Source organism: Protopterus annectens, chromosome 4.part1 (assembly GCF_019279795.1).
Source record: "Protopterus annectens isolate FY-2018-M chromosome 4.part1, PAN1.0, whole genome shotgun sequence".
NCBI lineage: Eukaryota > Metazoa > Chordata > Ceratodontiformes > Protopteridae > Protopterus > Protopterus annectens.
In genome coordinates this window covers 142,068,951-142,083,375 of record NC_056734.1, presented here as the reverse complement: position 1 = coordinate 142,083,375, position 14,425 = coordinate 142,068,951, and the positions used below count along the sequence as shown (strand labels likewise).

Sequence of the window (14,425 nt, the reverse complement as noted above, 5' to 3'; positions counted from 1 at the left end):
ACATCAAGTGTGCAGCATATCCAGAATGTCAGCATGACATCATGGATGTCCTGGCTCAGTCAAATATGTTTGCAAAGGGATCCCACAGCGTTTGGAGTCTTGGAGGAGGTACCCTCTTTTGAATGGTTCAACGATAAATATATCAGAGGCTGTCCTAGAAGCTACAATCGCAAAGTGTCATAGACTCACCATCTTCTACCTCTGTTCTGCTGCCATGTTCTGCTCTGTACAGGAACTGTCTGCCACATCCCTTACAGACCTATAGGGCAGTATGAAGACATAGCATAGGTGGTATCGTACTATATATAGAGTCAAGCATATTAGCTTATGTGAGTTTCACTGTGATCTGCTTTATACACAACAGTGTCAATGCTCTTAAAAATCAAGTGGCCTGCCACCATTGCCGAAGAAGAGCAAGTGGGTGCTTTTCCACAAATCAATATGCCAAGTGATGTCTGAGAAAGGCAAGTAGGGGGTACATCAGAACATTAGCATATCATCTTTACATATGACTATGGTATTTATTTTAATACTTGCACTTTATACCTGGTTATTAAACATGTTTTTTATTTGTTTCCTTAATTTCTTTTGTGAGCTCCCCTCAATGCTGAATGTGAACAATGCTTTGAATAAATTCTCCGTGGTGATGGAGAACATTGTGTTACATGTACTTGGCAGTACTTCAGTTTCTTGCCAATAATAAAGTTCCCTCTGCTAGATTTATTTTCTGTGGTGGTTCTGCAATAAGATTTCCTGTGTTAAAGCCATTCAGGAAGCATCAGAAGTTCAAGGACAGGAGAATTACAACATTCATTGTAGCTCTACAGTTTGGAACAGTTTCTTGTAATACATTTACTTTTCTCTGACTTTCTGAATTTTGCTAGATTGTGCATTGACTTTTAATACATGTGGACTTTTTGACTGCACTGGTGGTCCATGTAGTGACTGTCATCGCATTCCTATTTGGATTTCAGTTTTTGAACTGTTTTGTGTGCTTTGGAATGTGCACTTAAACTTGAGTAAAGGATCTGTCCATTTTTGGTGACTTGTCTCATTCTGCTACCTATGGCAGTAGACAGCTTGAAACTGCACATTTTGTTTCACTCCAGTATTCAGTATATTTTAAGTTAGTTATAATTTTACCTTGTGTCTTTTGTCCAGTTCAACTTATTGACTTGTATGTGAGGGCAATGCACTTCTTTCCAGTAATAGGCTACCCCACGGAGGATTATTGCTGCCACTTTGCAATGTAAGAGAAAGAGGAAGTGTATTCACTATACATAAACTATCTATCTTGTTAAACCATATATGAATAAAAAGCAAAAACCCCATTATCATTAATACCAAAAACATAAATCAGATTGTCCATAATACATATTGAATGTAAGCAGATTAAATGGTCTTAAATGATTTTGCTGATAATAAATGAACATCAGTTTTTAGGGATTAAAACAAAATACTACTTGCAAAATCAAGAAAATCTGATTGCTTAAAATTTCATTCACTGCTGGGAGGTTAACTTAAAACATAATGAGTGTCTCATAACTTCATTGGCACAGACATTTTCAGGCCTACCATTTCCTAGTATTCAATTTCCTTACCAATAGCGTTAAAAGTTATCTTTTTTCCTGTTTTGCAAAACCACAGTAATGCTGCTGTCAGACTGAAGCTGAAGGCTATGTGCAACTCTTTTGTCGTGTTTGCACATAGAGCCAGTTGATGAGCAAAATGCCTTTCTTCAGTAAAATTATAGCATTTGTGAAGTACTTGAAGTGATCTAAAGAGTTGTGAGCAGCATAAAAAATTAAAAACATCACTGAACTTGCTGGCAATTACTTCTAGTTATACCATATGTGGAAACTGTGGAATTAGAACAAACATTATCTAAAAGGTGAGACACCTTTTTTGTTCTTTCTGATGTTTTTATAACTTGAGAGTAGAAAACGTCTGTGGGAATTATTATGTATTTTCAGCTACGACATATTTTACTTCAAGAGAAAAACTTCAGACATAGAAAATTCTCTTAATAACTGCCGAAGAAAGATGATGGCAAACATTTCTGTATGTATTTTGCAGACAGGCAAACAATACCGTTATATCCTCTACACAACAGTCTTTACCACAGTATTTTTTCTTGGATTAACACTAAATTGTGCAGCTTTGTGGATTTTCCACAAGAAATTTGAAATTTGGACCTCCACAGTCATTTACATGGTAAATCTAGCTTTCTCAGACCTTCTCCTTACCATATCCTTACCTCTAAGAATATATTACTTTGCTTTTCGCAAATGGCCGTTTGGAGATGTTATGTGCATGATTCCAGCAACTCTCTTTTCAATCAATGTCTTCTCCAGCTCTTTTATGATTACTCTGATTAGTTTGGATCGGTATTTGGCTATTGTTTATCCAATAAGATCACGACATTTGCGAAGCCAGAAAGCTGCCAGAATTACTTGTGCCATGGTTTGGGTATTTATGCTCACTGTCAGCTTTCCTTTAGGGTTAGCTCATAAAACAACAATGGATAAGAGGAATGAAACTCACTGCTTTGAGTGCCACCTACAAGATACTTGGAAGAGTGCAGTGAATGTCTTGTTAGGGACATCATTTGTTGGGTTTTATGTCCCATTTATTGTCACACTGTTCTGCACAGTTGCAGCCATACGGACACTGAAAAACTGCAAAATGGATTCAGATGTGGTGGACAAATTTAAACTCATCAAACTGTTTGCAGTTAATATTATTGTCTTTGTCATTTGTTTTGGTCCCTTTCACAGCATCATAATTCCTTATGCCATGGAAAAGGCAGAGATACTTCATTCTTCTCAAGATTTCTTGTCACATGCTCATATAATAACTTTATGTTTAGTCAGCACTAACAGTTGCATCGACCCAGTTATCTATTTTTTTGCTATCAGTTCCTCTGGGGTAAAATCAAAGATGCAAAAAGATGTGTCAGACAAGAAAGAGATTGTTCAGAACTAAGAAAACCAGCCAAACAGTATGGCTTAGGCTAATAAAATATTTAAAATAAGACTGTTTATTAAGGTAATTTGTTTACAGTGTTGAGAATAATCATGACTCATGGCTCCAAGACTCCTACCTGGCATTTAAACCAGAATAGTGCTTTGATTTGTAGGATAATGCTTGCTGCAGTACAAGCAACAATCTTTCCAGATATTAAAAAGTGCAGTGTGTGTTAAATTTCACAGCAGTGACAGGAAAAAAATCAGGAATAACTGTATTTCTAAGGGTGAAAAAGGTACAGTGCATTATTTTCTAGTAAATTTATCAGAAACATTGCAGGTGAGTATTTAATCTTGTCTGAGTTTGACCTTCAGAGACAGGCCGTAGATGTTATTGTGCAAGGATCAAATACTGAATATTCATTTCTGTCTGGATTCAAACTGCATTCCATTTCTGCATTTAAGAAGTCAATAGGCTACCGCAAATGTTTCAGCAAAGAATGAGTGGTTGTTACACTGCTGCATGGAGTACAGTTAGGTTTGTAAAGACCGGTGAGGCACATGCCCTTTGGCTTATTATGACTTCAGTGATGCATATGAGGTTATTAGCATTTGAATTCCATAACAAAAACTAATCATATAGCTCTTATCTTATCTGTAAAATGGCACCAGTTCTGTAGCAGCACTGCTACACTGCCCACAAACGCTAATCCTGATTTTCAGAGATGCAGTAGGCAGAAAATAGAGTTGCATCAATGAACTCCATATTCCATGCATATTTCCCTTTAAAAGAATATTTTGAGACATACAGCCTATTTCCATATTTTGTACGTACTGAAGTCAGTAAAAAGTACTACATTTCTCACTTGTCTATGTAAATTTTGATTAGCTTGTTAATTACATGATATCTGAAGAGATGATAGCGTAGATAAGCATGATTTGTGATACTAAAAATGTTAGTAGTCTTGTTAAATGGTTTATGTCACCTAGCTAACTTAATGGTGAATATATGTCGAGAGTGTGGCTTGTTTATGTTTTTTTTTTTTTTTTTTTGCTAGAGGTGAAGGAATCCTTGTAATAAAAGTGTTGTGTGCAATAAATATTGCAATAAATATTTGCATATCATATGCAGTGACTTAAAATACCCATTATTTTTATTTATTTATTTATTTATGTATTTATTTATTTAATATTTGTTAACCGGGAAAGTCTGACTTGGAATGAAGCCAATTTTCAGCGGAGGCCCGGGAAGAAACACTCCAGATGTATGTCTTTGTAACATTAGCACCTGAAGAGGTAAAATGATACATTTGCAGTAACGTAATACGACCTATTTGCTATCTAAGATCAAACTCTGAACATTAACTACATGCACATTTATAAATAAGACTGAACATAATAAGAACAAAAATAACATCATTCCTGAGAATGTAGAGAAACTGGTGACATTTGTATTTTAACACTACCCAGAATGTAGTACCAGTGTCTGTGTGTGTGTTTGTGTGTGTGCGTGTGTGTGTGTGTGTGTGTGTGTGTGTGTGTGTGTGTGTGTGTGTGTGTGTGTGTGTGTATATATATATCTATATATAGATATAGATATATCTATATATAGATATAGATATATAGATAGATAGATAGATAGATAGATAGATAGATAATCTAGGTATATAGAAATACATAACAAGTACAAATACATTTCAGTATTTATATGACATATCTTGAGTGTCATTGCCACCTGACACTTTTTTTTTCTTTTTTATACATTTTTAAATGGGTTAAGTCCCACTTTCACAGGATACCTAGGATCTCTTTCTTGTCAACTAATTTTCTCAAAGTCGCATAGTAGACAAGTGGAGGTTGTAGGAATCAAACCTAGAAGAATTTTGTTTAGGAGCTCATAGCCTTATTAGACTACAGTAAACAATCAGACTGTAAGGAGGTGACCAGGAAATGGAATTATCATCAGGACATAGATAGGTTCCTACATAGGTTCCTAGATTAGTATTAGGCTAACTGCCCTTGCGAGCCATTTTAAGCCTAGCCAATTATCCCTTGTGAGACTCATGTTAATCATTTTATCTGCATTAAGCTTTTGAAGTAACAATGCTTTTTGACACCAGCAATACAGCTGTTATATACAACAGTGGAGGCAGCCCAGCTATTAGCTCAGAATTCAGCACGTGAGAATTGGATTTTTCCTGTATTTCCAAACGTAGCCAATGACAGAGTCATGATTGCATTTGTGGTTGTTTCTTGTTTATGCAGATCTTCACAGGACAAGTGTTAATGAAATTCTAAGAACTCACATGCGGGTGCAAACAGATAATTTCCTAATTTGGCTGCCCTTTTAGAGTAGAATCAAAATATTGCTAGTACACAATTTTCCCCACTAAAACTGCAAAATAGGGAGTATCAAAGTAAGAAAAATAAGCTCACATTTCAGATAACTAATCTAATATTTTGCTGTAAATCAACAGAACTTGACAAAGTTGTGCACAAAGACGATACTTAAAAAGGATCAAATGCATTAGAGTCTCTTTGTGTATGTATCATTTACATATAGATGTGTCTAATCCAAGGGGTAAAAAGGTCAAACAAACTTAAGTAAAAGCTCTAAAAAAGACCAAGCCAAGCAGGCATCTTCACCGTGTAATACCTTAAACCTCCTGTTGTGGATACCCATGGAGTATACATGTTAATGACTCCTTAACGGTGTACCACTGTTTCAGCTATATGGCTTCTAAAGCCCATGAATTTTTGCTTTTTTTAAGTGTTTACAGGGACAGTCAGGCCAATAAAGCCAAACCCATTAGCTGAAGAAATGCCATGTTTTGCCCTTTTTCTGAGCTTATCAATACAACATAAGTGGATCAACTTATTTTGCTTTCGTTTTGCATATTTCATGACAAAGAGAGCCATTGCACCAAATAAAGCTGACAGATCATCCAAGAAAATATGTGTTTATGTCTCACGAGTTTTACAGAGTTAAAGAATGAATAAATAAATGCAACTAGTCAAACAGACTACACATGCTTCTGGATCATTGGTTTGATTCTGAACTCCAGTCTCATTTAGCACTTGCATGTTCTCCTTATATCTCTGTAGGTTTTATCCAGGTACTCCAGTTCCCTCAAATATTCTCAAAACATGTGGTCTGAACTGTACACTTTAAATGTCCATGTGCATACACAGCACATATACTCTTGTCCTTGTGGCCCAGAGTTCGGCTGACAATGGTCTATACAGGATCAGTTCAAACATACAGATAACAATTAAATAATATAATACAGAGACATTAAAGGATAATTACAACAGCTAATACCAACACTAGACTATCATATTATCAGCCTGTGATATCTCTGTTGCACCCTGATGTTACTTTGCATGGTATTTCTCTGTGCTGAATTAAGAATAAGTGTGAATGTCAGAGTTGTAGTATAACTATCATGCTTTTCAAACATACAGTCCACTGTCCCCCATCCCAAGTGTATTTGCTTGATGTTGTTATAAGCAGGACAGTGATATCTTGAGGCTCAATGGCAGCCCATCTTATAGGTTCATAGGAGGTTACTAGACTAGCGGCCCTAGAGCCTTTACAAGCCTAGCCATGTTACTCCCAAGTATCCTCATTTGTTCTTTTTTTCTGGGTATTTTGCAGAATGAATTTATGAACAGAGCGGGTCTGTGATCATAAGGGACATGGGTGCCACCCCAGGGGCAAGTTTTGGTATCCCATTTAATTATCTCAGTTGTGTGTGAATATGGTCAATAAGGACCGCTGTTTTACATGAATAGGAAGTCTATTCCAGAGAAGCAGCAGTCTCTGGGAGACATATCTGTCTCTCCGGCAAGATCTGTTAATGTCACAAGCTAGGCTGATATCCATACAGTGAGTGACTCATGAGCCGTTTGACTTGCAGAAGTTCATAAGTTCATAAGTGTGTACTAGGCTAATGGCCCTGGAGCCTTTACAAGCTTAGCCCATAGGATTACCCTGGTATTGTGCCACCTGACCTTAGTTCCCAGTGCTCTGTTGAGTAGAGCCACTGGAGTGACCCCTGGGGTGAATTTTCTATTTCCCATCTACTCATCAAGATTTCTCTTGAAGAAGGCCAGTGAGGTGCTCTGTTTGACATGTATGGGAAGTCTATTCCATAGCATGGGCAGTCTCTGGGTTATGGATCTGTCCCTCCAGCGCGTTCTGTTGATTGTGGTAATGAGGTTGAGGTCTCTGGAGCATGTGGTGTGAAGGGTTTGGGATTTCTTTAGATGTAGCATTTCTAACAGAGCTGGGTCAGACACAGCTTTGTAAGTCAAGCAGAGATCACCTCTAAGTAGTCGATATGAGACAGAGAATAGTTGGAGTTTTTTGAGTCTGTCCCTATAGGACAAGTGTTTAAGGCCTAGGATTCTCTTTGTGACGTACTTTTGCAGCCTGTCCAGTTGTTGCAGGTGTCTAGTGAGGTACATGCCAAATGGGGCATTGTACTCGATGACCAGCCTAACAAGGGAAGAGTAGAGGGAGACAATGACCTCTTTCTTCCTGGATGCAAAACCCTTAGTAATGAGATGTGCCACATAGGACTTTCTGACCACAGTGGCAATGTGGTCGTCAAAGGAGAGGTTGCTGTCAACCTGTGTTCCCAGATCTCTTATAACACCTTATGTGTTCAGTGGACTACCATTGATGTGGTAATTCATGGGAACAAGGTTTTTCCCAAAGCGGACGATGACACATATTTTGGCATTGAGCTTAAGGCCATGGTTCTGACACCAGTCGTTGGTCTCAGTAGGGCCTTTCTGTAGGATATCAACATCATTTGGGGAGTTAACAATGGCTCCCAACTTGCAATCGTCTGCGAACTTTGTCAGCCAGTCCCTTCGTGTTGGCCTGGACTTCTGAGAAGTAGATACCAAACAGGAAAGGACCCAGGACCAATTCCTGTGGGACTCCACTCGTGACTGATCAGCAGTCTGACTTGGAGTCAGCCACTTTCACACTGTGGGTTCTATCTGTGAGCCAGTTTGCAACCCACCTAGTGATATAAGGGTTGATGCCTAGCTTAGTGAGTTTTACTATGATTCCTGAGTGGGGAATGGTATCAAAGGCCTTGGCCAGATCAAGGTAGGCTGTATGAACCACTTGCCTTCATCCACAGCTATGGTGACTGACTCAAAGAAGTCGACCAAGTTGAGCAGGCATGATCTACCCATCACAAAACCAAACTGTGTGGGATCCAGAGTTTCGAGACTCCCTATATCCTTGTTCATTAGGTCCTTGATGATGCATTCCATAGCTTTGCATATCAGACTTGTCAGCCTAATGGGGCAATAGTTCCCAGGATCTGTAGTTGCTCCTCCCTTGTGGAGATGGATGACTGTAACAGTGCGCCATTCAGTAGGGACAAAGCCTGAGGTGAGGCTTTGATCAAACAGGGCACACAGGTGAAGTGTCAGTTCACTCTGTAGTTCAACAGCCAGGGATATTGTCAAGTCCCATAGAAGCTGTATTCTTGGCCTTGGACAGTGCTGTTTTAACCTGTGCAGCAGTAATACTGGGTGCCTGGCAATCTACTGGTATTGTGATTGGTCCTTTGGTGGGGGGAAAGGGGTAAAGTTGGCGCTGAATCTGTCGGCCAGTATATTGGCGATATCTTTCAGCTCGGTATAGCAGGTACCATTGTGCAGTAGCTCAGAGCAAATCTGAGTATTGCAGTGGAGATTCTTTACATAACTATAGAAGGCCTTGTGGTTGTCTTTACTATCTGCTGCAATTCTGATTTCATAGCTAGCTTTAGAGGATTTGATGAGGGATCTCAACTTTTTGTTGAGGCTGATAAAGGAGTTTTTCCAGAGTTGGGACTTCACCTTATTCTGCATCAGTTTCCTCCTTCTGTTGTAGAGTTTGTTTATGGCAGGGGACCACCAGATTGGCTTCCTTTTTTTGGAGGAGAGTGTCTTGGTTCTATTGGGTATGGCATTTGTGTACATGTTCGTACAGTGCATTGGTGTATGATTCTGCGGTCATGCAACTATTCTTCATTTGCATGGGTACTGTGAAAATAGCTACCTCTGTTTTTAGGAGCCCAAAGTTAGCTTTGGAGAAGTTTTTCATGGAGGTTACCTTTGCGGGGGGGGGGGGTGGATTTCTAAGATGATTAGTTGGTGGTCGGATCTAACCAGGGAGGAGTTGACTATTGGTGTTGAGCAACAGTCGCCCATGTTAGTAATGACCAGGTCAAGGATGTTGCTACCTCTAGTCGGGGTAAGAACAAGCTGGTCCAGGGCATTGGAAGTAATGAATTCCAAGAAAAGTTCTCATATATTCTGCGTCTTAGATGTCTCTCAGTTTTTCTGACGTAGAACCCTTCATCTATCAGAAATATAGTAGAGAAGGAATGGGAAATTTTTAGTGATTTTACTGATCTCCCCAAGCTTATAGGGAAGCCAGTGAAAACTGTTTTTCGGAAGGGTAGCAACATTAAAACAATACTCAAACATGGAGAGTTGGTAAATGGATTTTCCAACCAAAGCAAGGGTACATTCAAGTGTGGGGCCTGTTCACAATGAACAGTATTTCACAAACTGAGAAAATATTCATTTTGGCTAGGAATAGATGGATTACAGCGTCTTCTTCCTCCAATTGTAACACACAAGGGCTAGTATATATTGCCACGTGCCAGATATGTGAAGGGTTCTAAATCGGAAAAACTGAGAGACATCTAAGACGTAGAATATATGATCACATGTATGAAATCCAAAAACAAAACTCTAAAAATGCTCTATTCAAACACACTTTAGTTTGTAATCGAGCCAAGTTTTTGTTTTTCGTTTTGGAAACCCTTCCTAGGGAAGCCAGGGGTGGCCCTTGGGAAACTAAACTGGAGTACCAAGATACTTATTGACAAATAATACTAGAAGCCAACAGGACAGCAGGATTAAATGAAAATATATCTATTGTTCCTCTCCTTAAGCTAAGAGCAGCTAAGTTGTGAAACACACATATTAATAAATATACAGGCTTTTTATGTTGCTCTTTTTTCTCACGTTTTTCCAGTGTTTAAATAATAAAAAAATTTTCCATTAATGTTCATTCCAAACATGTACTATGTACACGCTGGATATATTTTTTGTATTAGTATGGTAACTAACATGTTTTTAAACACAAAATACACTTTCGTGGCATACTAGATATTTTTATACTAATGTGTATACAACATGTGAGTTTATGGCCTATTCTGTTTGACACACTTTTAAACTAGGTTGCTAGCTTGGGGTTTATTAATTATTTATTGTTTTTAAATATTAAATAATCATGTTATACATTATTGTCTTTTAAATATTATCCATCAATCTTTATATTTTATATCTTGTATTGTATTGTTTTATGTTGGTACGGAAGTTACATTGGCTGGTTTGATATACAATCTATGCACATTTTGCATCTTGTTGCTTTAATAGATAATAGCTTATCAATTCACTTATTTAACACTTTATGTATTTGGTATTTAAATGGTCCTTTGAGTTATACCTGTATTAAGAAGTCAGAGAGATTTCTCCGATGAAAACGTGTTTAACTGAGTTACAGCTGGCATTTATATCTACTTCCAATAAATCTTGTGTGGTTGCGGTTTCTACCTCCGACTGAACTTTTTGATGTACTGGACTAGAATAGTTACAGGAAAGGTAGGAAAAGCACAAACGCGGGCTTTTAGACCAGAAAGTTGAAAGAGATGGAAAAAACTGCCCAAACGGCCAATAAATTACAATTTTTGGCCCAGAAACCACTCCTCTTGTGGTAGATAGGCTACCTAGTGCTTACCACTCCCACTGACAAGCTAGAAGGCTTCCCTCTGACACAGAAAGGCTTAGGGGGCTGAAAAGCTTACAAACAGTCCTGGATACAGCAAATCTGTATCTGGACTAGACTAGTTATAGGAAAGGTTACAAACAGTCCTGGATACAGCAAATCTGTATCTGGACTAGACTAGTTACAGGAAAGGTGGGAAACAAGCACAGATGTGGGCTTTTAAACCAGAAAGTTGAAAGAAATGGAAAAAACTGCCCAAACGACCAATAAGCTACAATTTCTGGGGCAGAAACTACTCCTCTTGGTAGATAGGCTATCTAGTGCTTACAGCATTTCCATTAGGGCAAAGCTGGAGATTACTCTATAGGCCAGGCACATAACCTCTCAGTAGCCTGTAAGATACAGAGTAAAGTGACAGGGCTTTCAGCCTGTCCACATAGGTCATGGTTTGGAATCCTTGTATTTTCTTAATGAGAACCCTTTGAGGTCTCTCCAACTGCTGCAGGTGTCTGGTGAGGTACATGCAAAAGGGTGCATTATACTCTATTAGTCAAGGGTCGAGTACAGTGGAGTTATCTCCTGACCAACGCTATGGTTGCTATGCCTTTGCTTATGAGATGCACTAAGTAGAAGGCTTTTCTTATCACTGTGGAAACTTGGTGGTCAAAGTTCAGCTTGTTATCAACCTGTGTTCCCAAGTCTCACACCATTGGTTTGGAACTCAGGGGGTGCTGGCAATATTGTAATTTGTAGTGAATTCCATTTTGCCAAAGGGAATAATAATGCATTTTTTTGCATTTAGCTTTAGACCATGGCTTTGGCACAAGTCATTTGTTTGTGTTAGCCCTTCCTGTAATATGTTGACATCACTGGGGGATTCAATGATTGCTCCAAGTTTGCAATCATCAGCGAACCTGGTGAGCCAAAGGCTGTCTACTTTGGCCGGGACTTCTGAGAAATAGATGCCAAACAGTAAAGAGCCCAGCACAGACCCCTGTGGTACTCCACTGGTGACAGGTTTACTGGTGGAGGTGGAGTCACCAATTTTGACAGAGTGTGTTCTGTCGGTGAGCCAACTGTCTACCCATCTAGTAATGTAAGAGGTAATCCCTATCTGGGAGACTTTCTCAATGATGCCAGAGTAGAAAATTGTGTCAAAAGCCTGGGCCAGATTGAGACAGGCTGTGTGCACTGTATTACTTTCATCCATGGCATTGGTGACATTCTCAAAGAAGTCTACCAGATTTAATAAGCATGATCTACACTTAACAAAGCCAAACTGGGGTAGGTCCAGTGTTTGGAGGTTGCCTATGTCCTTGTTGATAAGGCCCATCATAACTGTTTCCATGGCCTTGCAGATGAGGCTAGTTAGACTTATGGGTCTGCAGTTCCCAGGGTCAGTTGATGCCCCCCCCCCCCTTTGTGCAGGGGGATTACTGTTGCTGTTCTCCATTCTGCAGGAACATAAACAGTTCTCAAGCTATGATTAAAGAGAACCCCAAGTGGGTCCGCTAGGTCTTCTTTTAGATTGTTTAGTAAACAACCTGGGATATTATCTGGTCCCATATTGGCAATGTTTTTGGCCTTGGTAAGTGCAGAGATGACCTGTTCTCTAGAGATACTAGGCAGAGGGCTGGTGTCAGTTATACTTTGGCACAAGGTAGGTAGGGATGGGGGGGTGAAGATTGCACTGAATCTGTCAGCAGGTTGGCGATATATTCCAGTGTAATATGAGTGATCCCATCTACAATCATTTTGGCACATAGCTGGGCATTCCCTTTTAGACTTCGAACATAGTTAAAGAATGCCGTATGATTATCCTTAGCTAGGGATGCAATTTTAGTTTCATAATTTACTTTAGAAGACTTTACAAGATTTTCTGATTTTTTTCTGTTTTGGCTTAGAGGGGAACTCTTCCTCTGCAGAGTCATATCCCTCTTGCTTTTAGACAACAGTTTCTTCCTCTTGTGATATACTCTGTTTATACTTGAAGTCCACCATAGTGGCTTGTTTTTACAGGAAGACCTGGTTTTGATAAAGTCAGGTACAGTACAGTTTATGCATTAACTTAAGTGTTTTCACAGGGCATTTGTGTACATTTCTGTATAGTGATCACTGGTCTCTGTGATTGTGGGTGGTATGAAGCTTTTATTATCATGTCTTGGTAAGCTGTAGTTAGCTTGGGTAAAGTTTTTTATAATTTTTGTTCCTGTGAGGGTGTCAGTTCCAGTAGTTACTTCAAACAAAACTAATTTGTGGTCTGACCTAACCAGAGAGGCCATCACGCATGGGAAAGTACAGTGACCCCCCCCATGTTGGTGTGTACTATGTCCAGAACATTAGAGCCACTAGTGGGGTGAAGACTATCTGTTCCAGAACATTTATGTTAACAAAGTTTCAGGAACCTCTGGGCGAGTGTGTTTTTGCTAGTGTGTGTTACCCAGTCTATGGAAGGACAGTTGAAATCTCCCATGACTAAGGTGGCAGGCGGTATGGCAAGGGATTCTATTAAATCAAGGTAGGTGGTGTGCGTATCATGGCTCATGGTGGGGGTCTATAGCTAGCAATAATGTGTTATGTTACTTTCCCAGTAGTTAATTGGACATGGAGTAGTTCGAGAGAGTCATGCTGATTTGACCAGTCTTGAAGTGTATTTGGTTGTAATGAAGATGGATATTTGGTTTCTTTATGCTCATTTTGAGGTCTGAATGTGTGGAAGGCATTGTAGCCTTGCATACCCGGGGTGCTCTCAGTGGCCTTGAGCCATGTCTCGGTAACTCCACAGATGTCAGCATCCCCCATGGTGAGGAGTGCTTCCAGGGAGTGCAGTTTCATGTTTAAACTCCTAGCATTAAGCAGCATGACCATGAGTTTGTCTCAATTAGATTTTGTTACATTGGAAAATTTGTTGTTTTGACATTGACTAAAAAAGGCACTATGAGGGAGGTAAGGGTCTTTGCCAGTTTCCAAAAGCCTAGGGGGAAAGATGTAGACCATCTCTAGCAAAGCAGCAAGCTCTGTCTACCATATCTCCCAGGTAAACAAATACTGGATCCCACAAAGGTTGACACCACAAACTGTTGAAAGACAAGAAATGCAGGACAAAACACCTCAAACACCAACGAACTCTTCAGCTATTCAGCTCTTTAATTAAAATTGATAAAAGATGGACAAACCACAGTACCACACTGTAAAGTTAAGCGCTTTTCGTCTAGTTCTATGACCAGACTTCTTCAGACAAAAACAGCAGGCACAAAAGCAGTATATATATATATATATATATGTGTGTGTGTGTGTGTGTGTGTGTGTGTGTGTGTGTGTGTGTGTGTGTGTGTATATATATATATATATATATATATATATATATATATATATATATATATAGTCACGAGTTTAAAAAAGCAGAGTATCAACTAGACAAACTATTGAATAAAAATAACACCACAGGTCAGATAACATACCTTTCATTCACTTTAATACTATACTTAGATCACATACAACAACCAATATTGATTAACTAATTGATGTGGAATGTAGCAATACAGGGTTATTGTGATCTTGATGAGGATGATATTAATTGTGAAAGAAGTGGCCCACCTGCAGTGGTGTTTCTATTAATATATTATAGTCAACAAAACAAGTTGATACC

The 14,425-nt window shown here is 39.0% G+C and overlaps 1 protein-coding gene and 1 long non-coding RNA gene across 2 annotated transcripts in view; both read left to right on the top strand.

Annotated features, from left to right (window-relative positions):
• Positions 1-1,663: 1,663 nt before the first annotated feature.
• LOC122800783 overlaps positions 1,664-14,425 on the top strand; it is an 88,682-nt gene continuing 75,920 nt past the window's right edge. The window contains exon 1 of the long non-coding RNA XR_006364641.1: positions 1,664-1,891. This is a non-coding gene — a long non-coding RNA (uncharacterized LOC122800783). The remainder of the gene's footprint in view (positions 1,892-14,425) is intronic.
• On the top strand, positions 1,873-3,034 carry LOC122800782 (lysophosphatidic acid receptor 6-like). Its single transcript, XM_044070043.1, has one exon. It carries the CDS (start codon positions 2,044-2,046, stop codon positions 2,983-2,985), a length of 942 nt encoding a protein of 313 aa, XP_043925978.1. The 5' UTR covers positions 1,873-2,043; the 3' UTR covers positions 2,986-3,034.

Bases quoted from the DNA above. Each gene is read 5' to 3' on its own strand.
- LOC122800782 (XM_044070043.1), top strand. From the start codon at position 2,044: ATGATGGCAAACATTTCTGTATGTATTTTGCAGACAGGCAAACAATAC.